This window comes from Uloborus diversus, chromosome 4 (genome assembly GCF_026930045.1).
Source record: "Uloborus diversus isolate 005 chromosome 4, Udiv.v.3.1, whole genome shotgun sequence".
In the NCBI taxonomy this organism is placed as follows: Eukaryota; Metazoa; Arthropoda; class Arachnida; order Araneae; family Uloboridae; genus Uloborus; species Uloborus diversus.
Genome location: NC_072734.1, coordinates 86,085,870 through 86,104,457, shown reverse-complemented (window position 1 = coordinate 86,104,457; position 18,588 = coordinate 86,085,870). Strand labels below are relative to the sequence as shown.

General features: G+C 32.2%; 1 protein-coding gene across 1 annotated transcript in view; it reads right to left on the bottom strand.

Moving 5' to 3' along the window:
- Nucleotides 1–10,507: 10,507 nt before the first annotated feature.
- Nucleotides 10,508–18,588, bottom strand: part of LOC129220687 (probable serine/threonine-protein kinase dyrk2) — a 50,248-nt gene continuing 42,167 nt past the window's right edge. The window contains exons 3-4 of the mRNA XM_054855117.1: nucleotides 16,523–16,608; nucleotides 10,508–12,290 (exon numbers count right to left, since the gene is read on the bottom strand). Coding sequence (XP_054711092.1) covers nucleotides 11,031–12,290; nucleotides 16,523–16,608 — 1,346 coding nt within the window. The 3' untranslated portion in view covers nucleotides 10,508–11,030. The remainder of the gene's footprint in view (nucleotides 12,291–16,522; nucleotides 16,609–18,588) is intronic.

Below are 18,588 nucleotides of genomic sequence, written 5' to 3'. Positions count from 1 at the left end.
TGACATAATTCGGAAAACAAAGGGACTTATGAATTTTTTCTTCAGAAATGCTGGAGTAGATTCAGAAACTCTTCCGAGGCGTTGGTGGTAGCGGTTCTGTTCTAAAAAAAAAATTAAGCCGAAGTTAGGGGCCGAAGTTTAACGTGAGTTACTCCAAAATCAGAGTGATCCCCTCTAACCCACCCTCGTCGTTTCAAGCATTTTTTAAATATTTAGCGATTATTTATTTTGGTCAAGAAAAGTCATTTTGTTTATTTCTTATACTTGTTTCACCTATATTTTGTAATGCGCCATCTTTTTTACATCATTAGTAGCGATCAATTTTTTTTTTCTGTTGTAAGTAACTATTTTTATGTATTTTTATAAAATCAATGAATAAGTTATTTTCATTTTCAGCATATGTTTAACAATATGTTATAGAAAAGTTTCAAGGATTTTCTATTATGCAATTTTTTAAATTTCAGAAAATTATTGTTAAATTGAAGACGAGAAATTAATGATTAAACATTTACATTTCAAAACTTGCGAATATTCTTTTTTTAGTTTATACTTTTGATGTATAATACATCCTATAACTGTAAAATTTTTTGCATTTAAGTCGATTATTTCACTAATATTTTGAACATTTTCTTTTGTACACATGCATAAATGTCAAAAAATTTGGTTTATGGCTGGGAAAAATAACATGCATACAAATTGAAATTTTTAATGAAGAATTTAATTTCTACATTATTAGATTAAAATCAGTTGTATAAATACATATATATTTATACTTGAATGTTCACGTTGAATAAATATATTAAATAGTCAAAAAAAAAAAGAAAACATAATTTTGACACATTTTATTCTGTCATATTTTCTCGGAAAATAATTTTGGACACAAAGGTTTTGAACAGGGCATTATAAAGCTTGCCAACCCCACTTTCATTTGCACATGTATAAACATAGGGAAATTTGATTACTTTATCAAAAAAATAAATAATTAATGCATACAAATTAAAATTTTAATCAAGAATTTAACTTCTATGTAATTAGATTAAAATCAGCTGCATAAATAAGTTGAATGTTCACATTGAATAAATGTTCAGTATAAAACATTTCTTTGATACATTTTATTTTGTTTTTGATGTTTTGTCACAAACTAAAATTTTTCTATAAATATAGTTTTGGACAGGACGGTAAAAACCAGGGTTTTTACCGTAGTGTCCGAAACCTTGGCAAGCCTGCAGAGAAGCCTAAAAAACGTACGTACCTAAAACTTTTCACACCATTTGGTTGGACCTTTTGACTCTATTTTCACCTCCATAAAAAGGGGATATGAACGGGAACCCCCTTTAGAGACACAAGGAATGGTGCAATCTTTTGAGCACCTTTTTTTGTATCTGGGCGCTTGAATCTCATTTGAAACCATTCTGCAATTTGGTATTCGAAATCTTTGCTAAGTTTAGTCGTGATAATTATTACGTTTTGCTACTTCACTAGAGCATTCTTTTTTCTCTAATTTTGACTCATTTAAAAAATTTCAATTGTTATTCTACTAAGACTTTTTTTCGTTACATATTTACACTTATTTTTAGTGATCATGACTAATTTTTAGAACAGTATTTTATTATGATTATGACCTTGTTATGTCGAAAACTCTGCCTATATATATGTATATATATATTTTACTGTTCCTTCGATTTCGTGACACCAAGAGCATACTGTATTTATCAATTTATTACTGTCTGAAACGTGTATATTTCTCAACGACAAGAGAAATTAGGTGGATTAGAAGAGTTATTTTGATCAAAAATGAATGTTTCCTCTCCTATTGATAGCGAAAATTATTGTTTTACATTTTTACGTCAATAGCTGTTCTTAGCTTATATCTAGATATCTAGTCTGTTCAAAATTTTTCTCAACAAAAATGTTAACAAAAGCTAATCAAGATTATATAATTATTGGGGGAAATTATTCGATTGAGTGGGGATCTTTAACATTGCGTCTGTGGAGAAATATTTGGTTCCAAGAGGTTTAGAGGTTTTATTCATATAAGCTGGGTATTCATTCAACTGTTTCCTGATTAAGCAGGGCTGACAGTATTTTCTAGGTTTTCACCACAGTTTCTACCTGCAAAAAACCTAGTTTTTTTCCATGTCCTGGTAAAAAACTAAACCCTGCTATATGTGTTGAAATTGAGAGTTCTATTCGGGAGGTTCGACTCCAAAACTCCTTGGCTGCGCCATTCATACTATTTCAAAGAAAAGTGCATTTTTTGCAATTTTAACATTACATTACTGGTACAATCAACATGACTAATTCAATTCTCCCCTGTGACTGTCTAAAAACAGATTGTTCTTACTCAGTATACAGTCGATTGATTGTATGTTATCGATAAGTAGGAAAAATAATTCTCCATGTCTTTTCCATAATCTATCACAAAATAGCCAAAAATTGATGGTTTATCATTTTGTACAGTAAAAAATGTTTAATGTTTTTAATTCTTATGTTTTTTAGCTGGTGCTCCCTATGCTATTTCAATACGTGAAAACAAGATTTGGTTAAGTATTCTGAAGACTTCATGTGTGGAAAGGATTGAGTGCTGCGAACAATCCCAATTCTCCATGGTGAATGGATGATTAGATTGTGTTGCTCCGGTCTTTACCTTAGTGTGTTTAATTGACTTCATATATTTACAGCTGATGCAGGTTTTCCTGTATATACTATGTAAACCAGTTCTATTTAATTCGTTTTTAATAAATATTTTAAGAAATAGTTTTGCTTCTACTCTTTATTTTGGCAAGATATTGTATTTTGCTACGAGAAGTCTTTAACTCTTGAATAACAACTTTATTCCCAAAAACTGAAAAACTACTAAGTAATTTCATGCCTTGCATAAAAGAAAATCTAAGAGCCTCAACCTGCATTCCTCTGTTACTGCTTTTAAAAATTACTACTAAAAAGTATTGCTGAAAAAGTACAATTTCAGTTTGTAGTCTCATGCTTAGAAGAAACATAAGTATACTCTTATTTTTCTGTTCTTTCTACTGTTTTTACTGATGTGGTTATTGTTTTATTGAAGATGTCATTTATAGGTATAGTATGGTGATTAATGCATAATAAGTAAAATATATTTAATGATTATTTTATATTTATTGGAATTTGAAGGTTGACTGTTTTTTTACTGTAAGAAAGCTTTATTTTTACTACTTTTTATTTACTGACAAAAAAATATGTTAAGCAGAAATTATTTCTGAAATTTTTGCTGTATTATACTGCAAAATGCAAAAGCCATCGTATTTACAAAACGTGAAAGATTTTAACCGTCTTATTTAATCCTAGTTTATTAATTATTATTTATTAAATTTCAATTTACTTGTTTTTTCATTTAAGAATTTTAGAAAAAGGGCAATTTTCTTTCAATATTGAGTTGAAAAGTTTATTTTCTCCTTTTTTTAAAGGGTTTTTTCTTAATATTTCATTGTACTTTAAGTACGTAAATAGAAAGCACGGTTTCACTTTAATAAAATCGGGAAAATGCTTAAGCTTCATGTATCTTGAACACAAATGCATCTGATGTATGAAATTGCATGCTTGTGCCGAGCAATAGTACAAAACCTTCTCACTTAATAAAATAAACCGCTATTATGATGAATATGTTTTGAAAGAAGTGTAAAAACTCTTTATTTATAAATTATTGTATCTAAAAAAAAAATGACATATTGTCGCCTTATAGCAATTGGGGTGACGATACAGAACCGTTACTCCTGAATGTTCAAGGCCAATATTCGTGAATGTAACGGAAGTGGCAAGTTTTTACGTAGTTCGACGTCGGTGAAAATATAGTTCTATGTAGTTTTTGAAACTTTTTCTACGTCGATCGGTTTTTAGTACCGTTATTTCTGAATATTCGGCACCGTTATTCCTGAATGTTCAGGGCCGATATTCGTGAACATAACGGAAGTGGCAAGTTTTTACGTAGTTCGACGTCGGTAAAAATATAGATCTATGGTTTCTGAAAATTTTTCTACGTCGATCGGTTTTAGAACCGTTATTTCTGAATATTCAGGACCGTTATTCCTGAATGTTCAGGGCCGATATTCGTGAACGTAACGGAAGTGGCAAGTTTTTAAGTAGTTCGACGTCGGTGAAAATATAGTTCTATATTGGTTTTGAAAGTTTTTCTACGTCGTTCGGTTTTTTGTGCTACTAGGGTATGTTATGCTCTGTTTATTTTTAAATGTCAGGACTGCTCTTACAAAATATTGTAAATGAAGCAACAGTGTGAGAATACTCGAACGCCTTTAACGGCATGAGACATTCTATAAATTAAAAAAAAAAAATTTTGAAGATTTTATAAAAGTATATTAACAATAATTGCATTAACAAAAAATGCAGAATACTTACTGTATCAAAAATTAAGGGTTCAATGAACCCACCTCCACTCTCACCAAGAAAAAAAAAACATTTTTTTTTAAAGCTTGAATAAAATTTTAATACAACGTTTAAAAGCAACGTGATGTAACGTGATAAATAAAGATTAATGTAACGTTTCAAAAATCGTTGATGTAACGTTGCTGAAACCGTTGATGTAACGTTACTAAAAACCGTTGCATTTGCGTTTTGCAACGAGACATATTTTCGCTCTATCAACGTTACCAGTAACGTGATGTCAACGCTTCACAGCAACGTGATGTAACGTGATTTATGTTACTTGGGAACTTCTTTTTCATTGCGTTGCTAGCCACAAAATGATTTTGTTACAGCAATTAAAAAATGAATTGGTAATTCTACGTTACGATAGTTAGTATAAAATTGAATTTTATGAATTCAATTATTTGTCTGAAAATATTTTATGTTTAAAAGGGCCTCGCAAAATTGCATTGCAGACGTCTACTTTTGCTCTCGCGCCGCCACTGGTCAGATGTTAAGTTATCAGTTATGCAAAATTGCAGATAAACAAAGTTTCCCATTAACTATACTTATTGATTAGCTTTTGTTTTAGGAATGATTTTCATTTTATTTGCATGAAGTAATTAACTATTAAATTAAAGAAAGGATTCAATGCCAACACAACGTAAAAAAAAAAAAAAAAACGACTACAGTATATTTGGGATCGAGTTTAAACTTTATTTTAAGACATCGACAGTCGATCGAATTAAAACATACGGTTTTATAAAATCTGTCAAATAAAAATTGTTACCAACTGTATTTAATCCATCCTGTATGCATATATTGAAAATTATTCATAAACATCAAGTTTAAAAAGCTTAACATTGAGTTTGAAACATGTGCTACGCTACAAAGAAATGCTTTGACGCGAATCGTGATAATGAAAAAATATAAACACCAGTGCACTCTTCTGAATTACAATTTAAAGAAAATTGCATTTGAATAAATATTAAACTGATAAATACCTTTTCTCTGCTGTTCCAACGTGCAGCTTACTTCGTCAATCCATCATGGCTCCCTGCTTCGTTTGCTTCTCCGTGTTTGGCGCCGAACCGTAGATTATGTACTACCGCGCATGCGCTGGGTGTCCTGACTGAAACAAGTGTTTATCAAACAAGCGTTTGCAAGAGTAGTTTACGGTGGTGCCGCCCAACTTGCTGAAAGTCTGCCGCTAACGAGTCACGTCAAGTTTGACACAACAAGATAATATCAAGAAAAAATCAAACTTGCCGCAAGTGAGCATGCTATCTGGGTATGTTTACTTAAGAGAATTGACTTTGTGTTTTAGAGAAAATGAATTTACATCGATGAAAAAAAGCAATTCATGCTCGTCCCAAGTTTTCATATGTCTGGAACGCAAACTTCCGGTAGGGCTATTTCAAGTAAAAACATTCATTTGGCTCCAATGTTCTGCGTGGGATGAAGTCTTTTATGTGATGTATAAGTTCCAATCGAAAGTTTTCACTTCAGTTGCATAGAAATACAGGTAAGAATTTTCCAATCTTTATTCTATTCTATTCAAGAGTCACAACTGACTACAACTGTATTTATGTCGAGGTCTGCATACTAGTGCCTTGCCTCCATTATTTTATATACCGATAGATGGCAGCACCATCACCGGATCGAACAGTTAATGATAATTTAGAACTAGTCCAAGAGCTAATAGCTACCTGGTACTAGCACCCCCAGAGGTATCGTTTCACTTGGAGGACATTGAGACCACGAGCATATTTAACGTCGCCCAGTCCCCTTTAATGACGACGGTGGGTCTTCGACCAGCGGGGATCGAACCCGAGCCCCTCCGGCCTTTCCAATCTTTACTGTTCTGTCTGTACCAAAGGAAGGATCATGTCGGTAGCGCAGCGCAAATTAAAACGCTAAGAAAATTAATTTCTCAAACTATTTTTGCACAATTGAAAATAATTTAACTGCCATAAAAAGAATAATACGTTTCAATTTTTGATTCTTTAATTAGCGATGTTTAGCGATCAAATTTGCGGAAAATTCTTCATGTCGGTAAAAATCGTGTCGGTAGCATATACAGTGGCTCCCAAAAGTGTTCGAACACTTACGACTTTCAATAAAATAGGATCCAATCCCATTGGTTAGAATTAATATTTCAGAATAAGTATTTAATTATAAGATCTATGATCAATTTTCAACAAAACTACATGAATTTTTTTTTTTAAATTGAAACTTATTTTTTTTTTTAGATCAAAAACCAAAAAGTGGCGGGAATTTTATCTTATAAAAGACTTCGTACACTTTTAAAAATGTCTATATATTATTGAATAAGCTAACTTTTCATTAAGGTATTATTTAGTAGAATATCATGCAGTATCAACAACACCTTTTAAACGTCTGGGGATAGATTTCATTCTTTTTTCTTTCTTTCTTTTTTTTTTTTTTTTTTTTTTTTTTTTTTGCGTAATTTCTGAGGTTTAACACACTTCGAGTCCTACTGTTTCTAGCTCTATTTTCGTTTCAAAGTCATATTTTCGTAATCTAGGCTCTAGATATCTTTAGATATGTTACATTAAGTTTAAATCTGGATATTGAAGGGGTATTTTCTAAACTTTTTAGGATAATTTGCAACGCAAAATGTTGTATAACGTGTTGTTGGATAACGCAAAAATGTTGAAAACCGTGTGCTTCTTATCTTTATCTTGATAAAAAAAACAAAGTTGTTTCCGATAATCAAATTTTTCGCTAAGAGTCTAAAATTGGTTTTTAAAATATTTAAATGAACAGCATGATTGATTATTTCATCAAAAAATTCCAAACTACCAAGTCCTGATGCTGATATGCACCCTCACACAAGACCACCTTCCTGAGTAACTGGTCTAACTTAGTTCTTTAGATTAAGCTCCTAATTTTTTCTTCTATTTACAAGTATACAACAATTTAACCAAAAATGTTAAATTTATTTTTATCTGTAAGTAGGACGTAATTTCAAAACGTTTTGAGCTTTTTCATCATTGATTTTGTGACGAAAAGTGTAAGTTTTCTGTTTTTCACACGGCCAAGAAAATTTCTGCGGGAAGAGGTCCCATTTAATCCAGCTAACCAAAGAACTTTGCGAACAATTTTAGGTGAAAATTAAATGCAAAAATTTTCATTGAACTCTGCAGGAAACTTTTACAGAACTCAAATGTGTATTTTTCATAAATTTTTTGACTGCAAAACTCCGACCACGTTTTGTCAACTTTGCCGGTTGACCTTTTCTTGCCTTGTTTTCGGTCAGATTCTTTTCTTTAAAGCATTTTATCACGCACTTTACTATAGAATGAAATAAATGAACTAACTTAGAGACATTTCAAACCAATTTACCGCTACTGTGAGGAAAAAATTAAAATTTCGAATGCTGTTTTTTTTTCGGGGGGGGGGGGGAATATCAACCATTTTAGAGTAATAAGCACAATATTAAGGAACAAATAAACAAAAATTTAGAACCGAATGACTTTTAAGGGTCAACTCAATGCAAAAATAATAAAAAAAAAACCGACATATTATAATTTTAGTCATGAATTTATTTGAAAATATTTGAGTGTACGATGACTTTTGTGGCGTATTATTTAGATGTCTCTTCGTTTTTTGACCCATTCCAAAAAGAAGATCCGTCAATATTTTGACAACAATACAGGGTTTTATTTAGAAAGGCATAAGAATGATGTGAAAAAATATTGAACTTCATATTCGAATTCGGTTTTGCGTTATTTTGGTTTTACTCAAAAATTTCAAGGTGTACGAACACTTTTAGGACCCTCTGTAAGTAGAAACCATTCGTTCCTGAACTTATGCGGGTGTTACCGATATTTTTCACAATTCGTTCTTCGTGTAATGAGTTTGTTGACAATCTCATGATTGAAAAGTTGTTTAATTTCTTAAAATATGCTTCTGAAACATTATTTTCTCCCCTAACAAAATTATCTCTCTTTTTGTTTTTCATCCTCTTTTCTTTTACATAAATATTTAGATTTTCGTTCGTAATTACTGCCACAAAAGCTAAAATTTTATTTTAAAAAAGTAAATATGTTAACTTGTGCAAATCCATCCCCCCCCCCCTTTCCCCTTTCCAAACCCAGACTGTCTTGAATTAATTTTGTTTTTAAAGCTTGTTTTAAGATTTTTTTTTTTAAACTATTAACTTATGTGATATTTAACACCCAATCTATTATTAATAATTTCAGTTACTAAAAATATTTTTAAATTGAAATTTTTGACGAGGGATGTTATGAAAGTATAATTCAATGGCTATTAAAATAAACTACAATCAGTGGAGTGCACAGAAATTTTGAGGTCCGTCACAAAACACTTTTCCGCGCCCCCCTCTATATTGTTTGTCTTGCTTCAGGCTCGGGCCCGAGCCAACAGGTGTCCCTTCTCCCCCCCCCCTACGCACGCCCCTGACTATAATTTATGTAAATATTACATACATTTACTACATATTTATAGTATATTACTCACATAAATTATACAGGTAATGTATCATGCCCATTAAGTATAAAAATTTGTAATATTTGTCAGATCTGTTACATTCATATCAGATCTCTAACAGTCAAATGCGCTCTTTCACCTTGCGTCTAGATTTGTAAAAAATCCGTTACTAATGTGTAGTTAAAACTACCCTATTAGTTTTAATTTATGAGCATCTTTAAAAATCCAAAATTTCCATAATCAAATTGGCACTTTTTCTGACATTCACCCTTATACGCATTAGATGTTTATTTGAATCGAGTAAAGATTGTCCAATGAGTATAATAACGAAAAATATTTTTTCTGGAAACTGTGTTTTACATGTTGAAAAAAAAAAATTATCAGTAAAAGAAACGATAGGCATTCCTTCATCTATGTGACAACTATTTCAAAGGCAAAATACTGCAAAAAGTGATCGTGATTCACTATTTTTTACAAAATATTGAAACGTATTTTTGTTTCATCTGTCGCTTTTAAAATATTTATGTACTTATTACGTGGAGTATTATTAGTATTTGTTTCATTAATTTTCACCGACTAATTTATTAATTAATTTTCATAGAAATACTGAATACACCTTACCAATACTTAAAAAAAGGTACCTATGAGAAAAATGTTAACTAAATAATGGTCCGAAGTTTCGGTTGTTGATCTTTTCATGCAAACTTTTATAAACTTTTGTGTTGAGAAATTGAAGCATTAAAAAGTCTGCTAGAAAGTTCGCATGTAATGTTGTGAAATTAGAGACAAAAAGAAATCTTGCCACTCTTTTAATTTTTAAAAACACTTTCTGTTACGCTATCAATCTTTTAAAATATTTATACACTACGCCAGCTATGAGCTTCTTATTTTAATGCATTCGTGAACCTATCAATACGCAACTTTGATGACTTGTAATAGTTAAAGTCTTGTTTATTTAGTTAAATATTAAAAATACTTCAATGTAAAATGTAACTGAATTATTTAAAGCTCCCCCACCCCCTAACTTTTAACGTAATTATACAGTAATTTTTATTTTGAAAGTAAGATTTCGCGATCTTTTCATGTGCGGTTTAGTTAAGCAATATAGGAAAACTTTTAAAGCATTTTGCTGAGAAAATGTTTAAAGCAAACTTTTCAGCTACACACAGTAGTATTTATATTATTACTGTTAATATCTTGTTGTTAATACTGAAAAGTAAAAGTTGTGAAATGAACTTTTAATCCAAGTTAAGTCATCCGCGTACTTGAACTAGAGTCAAACAGTATTACTATTCAGTTCTTAAAATTTTTCAGGGATGCTTTTATACGAAAATGATTGCTTGAAATTGATTTATGACGCTCGAAATGAAAATACAAAATAAATTGTATCACAAAATAAAATATTTTATTACATAGCATTAAATTAACACAGCCACAAAAACACGACAATAGTTTTAACATTTGAATAAATTACGTCCACATTATCAATGAAATGAATAACTGTCTTAAGAACATTTGTAATTTCATAAACGAATACCAGAAAAGAGAAATCATATTTCAAACATAAGAGAATATTCCAAAGAAACTTAAGGAAAGGTTTAAGGAAATTTGCTTCAAAGTTTTTCCAGATGATTTCTTGTAAAACTGTAAATAATATGAAGACCCTTTTTGATCATGGAGATGTTAATTAAAATGTTCTTATGATAAATGTCAGCAAATGTTTAATAGAAATATAATTTTCCAATGAAATTTTTTTTCATGAATTAAAGCAGGAAGGCATGCTTTTAAAGCAAGCCTTCCTTGCTTTAAAAAGAAATCTCATAAAAATGTTTTTTGTTTTATTGAGAGGGAGAAGGGTATTTAAAACCTCACTATACCTTCTAAATCCATTTTGTCACTCTAAGCATAAGTAGAAACCTCCTGCTTTGCTTGCACAAGGACTAATGAACCAAGATTTTAAGCTTATAGGTCTTCTCTTATATGACTTTGCTTTCCTGTCCAATGTCATTTTTTTTTCCTCTGCATTAAAATTTTTCATTGAAACACGGTACTTAGAATAATTTCAAGAAAAGACACAAAATAAAGGACACGTCTCTTTCACAAAAGGTAGTTGAAATTGCTTTTAAATGCTGTCTTTATCTAAAAACAAAATGAGCACTTCATCGGTATGGACGGTGTCCAGCATCTTTCTTCCCTCCGATCCCCATACCTTTGTCTAAAACTACACCAAACACAACTCTAGCGTTCATGTTCAATCTCGGTTTTGGCAAAAATGGCAGAAAGAAACTTTTGATCACACTGACGGGCTCCGAAGACACATGGGTCCCACTATTCGCCGGAGAACTGATGCTTAGCGATATGCCTTCTGGTGGTTTGTGAGCGTAAGCACTAGGTGGTGGCACAAACCCTCCAGCACCCCATCTGGACTCTTCTGGCTGAGGACCATTTTCCATGTGGTGTAACTGATGCTGGAATGGCTTCAAGCCTACTGCATGTTGATGAGAAGCAGCCATCATTGGTGGCCTGTTCATGTTGAAATTGTGAACACCATGCTCGTGCATATGAGGGCCATTGAACAAATGTTGATCTTTCAATTCAAAATGCTGTAGTGGTTTATGGGGATTTCTTGAGCTGTAGAATCCTTGAGGAGGTCCTCGTTTGAAGGAACTGGGGAAATTATGGGGGTGGTTTTGTGGGGGGTTTGGTACATGCGAGTTGGATGACATCACCGATTCTGATTGCATCATGGAATCGAAAGGCTCGAACCCAGTAAGTTCTAGCGGTTGAGAGTTAAATCCACTGCTCGTTCTGCGGTTATTGTTCGCCATTTGTATCAGTAAAGGCTTTTCGCCAATTCTCCGCGTAGCTTCACTTTTGGGAGCACTGCCCCGATTTGTCGAATTACCATTCTTGTGAAGCGAGTGTTGACTCTTCGTTTGTGGATTTGATTTGGAGATGGAATAGCTTTGAGAAGATCCAGAAGCAGCTAAATCTTCGGATTGTTCTTCCCTAGTTGGTTGCCAGGTATTGTCTTTTTCTTTGTTACTGGGACTTTCAGCCACATGACTATCTACTCGAGATATAGTAGATTCTGGATGATCTGGCAAAGGGGCAACTACGACAAACCGGGGCCCGTTGCTACCGGACACTGCTCCAGAAGCAGATATCAATTTCGACAATATGGCATTTACATCTGATGCATCTTTCGGAGAAAGTGTTTGTGGAGCCGCAGTGGTAGTAGTAGTAGTTGTTGTTGTTGTTGTGGTGGTAGCGGGCGTTGTACTAGTAGTGCTCGTACTTGTTGTAGTGGTAGTCCGCTTTGTTGTGGGAGCAACTGCATCCGTTTGGGACTGAAGCCTTTGGTTTTCTTCATTATTTCTGAAGATATTTGGTCGGTTGTCATTGCCCATTGAAAAGCTCTAAAAAGGAGAAAAAATTAAAATTTTAGGTTACGTTAAAGAAATTTTAGTTTTCCTTCAGAACAAATTTCCACAGTTTATAAACATGAAAAATATTTCAGATTTGAAATATTTGAGATTCACACAAAAATATTCTCGATTTTGGATATCTTCATAAATGTCGTTTTTTAGAGAAATGCAGTAAATCTTAAACGTTAATCCGGTAACGGAGCACATTTACAAAAAATAAATAGATAAATAAATAAAATCTGACAAGTGTTTCGGCGTTACAATTACAAGGAGTCCTTTTTTTTCAATGCAAAAAGGTTTGAGCTTGTAGAACCGTAAGCGCACACCTTTTTGTTTTAAGTTTCCTTGAAACTCTGAAACATATGTTTGCGCAATTTTTTTAAAATTTGTACTTGTTTAACAATGTAGGTTTTATTTCGACTTTTGATAATAATTTATCTTATTCTTACAGTAGCTGTCTACCTATTTATCTGCATATTTATCTATCTATATGTTTCCCCAACTACCTTTCTCTTTACCTACCTATTTATTTCTCTATTTATCTAGCTATCTCTTATCAATTTATCTCTTTTTTTTTATTTACCTACCTTTTTACGTGTCTACCTATACATCTCTCTATTTATCTATATATCTATCTATATATATATATATATATATATATATATAGAGAGAGAGAGAGAGAGAGAGAGAGAGAGAGAGAGAGAGAGAAGTTGATAGATAGGTAGATAGACAGATTGAGATATCGATAGATGGATAGATTGATCTCAAAAAAAATTAGTTTCTTTTTAATTCAAAATTTATCATGTTCATTTGCTAGACCAATTTGCGTTCATTTACTGGTTCGAGCTGTTCATTCACTGGGTCATTATGCCATTTTTTTAACTCCTAAAAAATTGGAAGCGGTATCGTTTAAGTTTCCGCAATTCTTTTTTTTTTTTTTAGATATTTGCATAGATTAATTAAAATGTTTCAACTGTCACTTTCTGAATAGTATTTTACTAAAAATTACGAGGATTAAAAAAAAATGAAATTGTGCTTAAGTGTTCATTCACTGGTCGGTCTACCTTATGTCTCAAAAAATATTTTTGAGGTTAAAATTTAAGTTGATATCCCGATGTTGAATAACGCATCAAAACTAAAGAGGCTATTTACAATCGGTAAAAGTCAAAATATTTTTTTCCTTTGTAAGTTTCTAAAAATTTGCATTGAGCCTTTTGAACGTAAGTTTGATGATCATTTTTTTTTTAAATTTAACCTTTGTATCATAAATAATTTTTTTGGTAATCTTGTGCAATAAACTACCTTTGATAGACTGAAAGTATTCAATTGGGGCCTTATAAAAGATGTTGATTAATGGGAGAAAAATTGAAAGTTCTAAATGAATAAATGCATGTGTGCAACAAAGTAACAGTAGTAAACAACGTAGAGATAAAGCACAAATTTAACAATTGATTGCAGAAATGTGTTTTGGGGTTGAAAATAACCCCTTTTTCATTGAAAGGAATTGTGAGCTTTTTTCTCTAAATTCATCCGAGCTAGGATTACCAAATTAAAGAAAAACATATTTTTATCGGATGACTTTACATCCAAAATCTCACAATTCTTCGCATTAAAAAAAAAAGAGTTCCTTGAAGCCCCAAAGACGTGTTTGCGATCAATTTCTAATTTGTGCTTTATCTAAGCTGCTATTAGATCGAGGGTGTTTTTCTTAGCTTTGCTTGACATCATTTCTTTTGAGTGATGTTAAGTTATGAAAAGTTTTATGTTTTTTTATTGTTATGTCATATCCGAGTTTTTATTTTAAGTGAACAATAAAAATCGTTTGCGAGACTCCGCAGAACATCTCAACTCAGAATAAGAACCCGGCGATCGTTCTGTTTAGTTCGTTCTTCGCCGACTTTTTAGCAGAATGGTTCGTGTTTGTAGAACTCCCGAAATGCAGCATTGCTACTTTAGAATAGGGTATTGTTCCCTGATTTTGAACAGCTATATTTGCTATATTGGGTAGCTTTTAATGATCATTGTAATCATGATGCATCAAGTATGTCCTTGTATAAAGAATTTTTAAATGCAAATGGGACTTCATTTCTTATTAAACACAGTCCGCTTAGAATTTCGCCAAATCATTCACCGTTTTCATAAGTGATTGATATTATTCCAATAAATTATTTGATTTAGTAAAACAAATTTTTACTCTGCTAGTTAATTCCAGTTGAAACAGTGATATGCAGCGTACTAGCAGGACAATTTATTGTTTATTGAACTTGATTTTGATAATGGAAAATTTCTGGCGAGTTCTTAGGTGTATTTCCCCCTCCCCCTTTATGTTTGTTCTAAAATGTTCAATACTTGTTTTCACCCCCCCCCCCCCCAAAAGGTTAGAATATTAGCTTCACTTCATCCGAAAGTCATACGAAACATCTTACAAGTGACTCAAAGCATGTCATTTACAAACATATTCTAAATCAGAATACTCTGAAAGAGCTGCTTAAAGATGTAATGCGCCATAAGGAATATCTGACCAAATTAAGTGGATTCCGTTTCCAGAACTTTGTTTGCCCCAAATACCGTGTGGTACCAATTTCAAGTGGGCACCGTGAAATGAATAATATTTGCATTCGTTAACCTAAAAGCGATTAAAACGAAAGAGGCAATCACGTCGGAAAAGCATCCGCCTTACACTTGGTCAATCAATCTTAAAGACTCCTAATTTTTACTCAGCTGCTCTGCTTTTTTTCTTCAAAAGAAAAACCACAGGCGTTTTCATCTTAACAAGTCTACTTCACCTGCTGTGATGAAAAGGCAAACGTAGGAAGTTCGCTTCTTATTGAAATTAGTTAATCTGAAAACGGGAAATGTCAGTTGTATGATAACAACCGTAATCGATTGGAAGGATTGTTAATTAGCATTTTATGTATATTTATATTATAAAAGCATGTAGCCCATCTTAAACATTTTTTCAGATGCAGTAAGAATCAGTAGATGGGATTTTTTATGGAGTAGCGGCGGTATCCCTAATATGCGATTTTCACAAACAAACTTGTATCATTAACAATCAGTGGCAATTTACTAAAAATATGTCTCAATTATAAAAGGCTGTTTATACTTTAACATTACATCAGTATTTCTTTTAAGCTGTAAATATTGAATAATGTAAACTTCAAATGCTTTCCTAAAAAAAAGTTTCCCTTGACACATTCAAACGATCATTTCTTGAGCTAAAAGAAAATAGCTGAAAAAAAAAAAAAAAAAAAAATGTTGCCAGTTTTTATGTACAAGTATAACTTTAATATAATTGTCAGGTTTCAAATCTCTACTTAATGATTTTGGCACATTTTTGGCTATGGGACATGTATTCCTAGGGATCAAGTATCCTCAGTCTCCCCCATAAATGCTTGATAATTACATTTCGTTGCTTCCTTTAAATGGCTTCAGATTTATTATGTTTTTAGACAAGTATTATCAGTTTGGTAAGGTGAGACATTTCCCAGCATAATCAAATTCCTCTCTAAATCGAGTAATATATGATGGAGTCGGCGGTGTTCGTTTAAGTGGGGCCAACAGTATATGTTGGCCCCACTTAAACGTTGCAGTTATGTTGCAGTTTTTTTCCTTCATCGCTTATCACAAAAAAAGTTAATTCAATAATATTTAACTAACATTATTTTGTTTATACTTTGTTATTAATGTGCTGAAAATTTATGCCTAGAGAAATTGCGAGAAAAAGCTTGATATTCATCTGATTTCTTTTAAAGTAATTTTTATTTTAATGAAAAAAGTTATATAAAACAATAGGAAGTTGAAAGCTGCTTGATCTAGAACAATAAGGTGAAAGCATTTAGCAAAAATTAAAGTGGTTGAATAGAAGAAGGGAATAGTTTAGTTCCGGAAAAATTTCTTTTCAAATTTGTAACTTATTTTAAATGCAAGCGTTGAAGATTATTTTGTAATGATCCTGTACGTACAATAAATAAATAAATAAATAAATAAAAACTTTATTAAACTGCAGATATGAAATATATCATTAAAAAAGTTCTTAATTCCATTTGTTTTCAAATGCATATCCTCCTCACATACACGGTGATGCCACATATAATTTTCTGCATAAACTATGACTGTTCTGACCCAAAGAATATTCTCTTGGCCTTAATGAAATTTAGAGGAACTGGAATGGCAATTGCAGGAGAACTGCAGAGGTTGTGGGGGAGGGAATGTTGACTTACCTGCAGGAGACCGTTGTCTACCTTGTTGGCTCTGTTGTTGGCCGAGTTCATGACGACATCCGCGCTTACAGCCCATGCAGCTACGCCTTGGATGTGGAAAGAGAAGAAAAGGAGTTATTAGTACTATTACTGTGTTTTGTAAACTTTTTACATGAAAAGAAGTGATATTTCAAGCTTTTTTTAAAAAAAATAGGTGTGCTTAATTCTAGTGGTTCCATTCAAGATAAAATACTAGAGGGTGGAATACTGAACTAACTTGTAGTAAAACAGAGGCTGTAAAGGAAATGAACTGAATACTAATTGAAAGCAATAACGCTGTTAAAAAAATGCCGTTGAACTCAAATATATTTGCATGAACCATTTCAATAATGTCTGAAATTATAAGCAATTTATTATGCTTTTGCATTTAACTTCATATACATTGATAATACGTATACAGCATGTTTCCGTTTAGCCTAAAAGACCTCTATTTTCGTAATTCAAAATTCGAGATACATTTTTCCAATTACAAAAATTGGTCAAAATAAGATGGAAAGTTAAGATATTAAAAGTTTGAAGCTAAAAAGAAAAGTAGTGAAAAAATACGAAGCCTTAACGTTTTATGCGGTCCTCCTAATTGTATTCAGTTAAATAATCTAAATTAAAAAAAAATTTTTTTCGAAAACAATAAATTTGAGACTAAGAGGAGTGGATTAAAGGGGACTCTTGGAGATATATGAATTCAAAATGCTAGTCTGCGAAGTAGGGACCGTGCAGAAGATGAAATCGAAACATATCGCCCTTTCAGAAAAATGAAATAATGTCCACGTGTACATAAACAAAACATTTATCTTTTTCATTGCTACTGAAAAAAAATCAAATGCTACACTATAATACCTGAAAACACGCAGCAAAAGCTTGTAAAATTTGAAACATCACACTCCCAGCGCACATATACTTTTAAAATTCTTCTTATTCGCTATATCCCCCCCCCCCCCCAAAAAAAAAAGCGTAATTGACAACGGATGCAAAAAGAAAGTAGCAAAACGCAGCGTTTCATTATCTCGATGAATATTGGTCGTACTATCGTCAATTTTTTGTGTCGGTATTACTTTTTCAAGAGATGTATAAAGGCAGCAGTTTCACGATTTTCCCCGACTCGGAAAAATTGAAGATCCGGCACTTACAACAGGCAACTAGTAAAAGCATTTCGTACATAGTAAAACATAACTTAGTCTTCCACTTAGTGTATGAACATTTCAGAAAAACACGAAACTTACGCATTATAGAGAACAATGGTTAAGAGTAAAAGTATGAAGTTATGAATCCAGCTTGCATCAGTCCACAAAAGTAAGACCTCGAAATTAAAGATGTTGCTCATAAATTTTAATGTCTTTGATCTCTTAAAGTGTAACCACGTTACAAACAACAAAATATAATTTGACTTGCGAGTTGGTTCGATCATTAGCTTGATTATTGCCTATTTGTCTTATGTATTGAATTGTGCCATAAGTTTTTTGGATAGCAGTTTGAAGACATTACTTCCCTTACTTCAGAACAAGGAGAAGTAAAAGTAGTTAGTAAGCGCATTGAAGCTGTTGCATCAAGAGATGTTGAATGTTTCTTAAAATCCACGTGCTTTTTTACTGAACTTCATACACCAATCGCATTTGAAAAATCTTCATTGAAACTTGTGCAGTAAAATCATAACCAGTATTTTCTGGACTGTCTACAGATTTTTAAAAAATAACTGTCGTCAATGTGATTTTCACGCCCGTATGAACTGCTCACTTTGTCTTCTAACAATCTGAATGGGGTCGTTTTCTAAATTTTGAAAGTGTGTTTTTCTGAAAGAGCATGCTTAAAACATAGGATTTGATAATTTTTTAAATAATTTGACAAAATTTGCTATTTTAAAAAAAATATTTAAGCCAGTGCGCAGACTCAATTTCATTTTCCACGCTTCTGCGCATGACATCACAAATAATGAACTGCCATTCGCTATTGCCATCCGCGCAGAGGGTAATATTTAATTCGCTTCTTTACTCACATGTATGGAAACGATATGGTTGATCATAAGCGTAGAG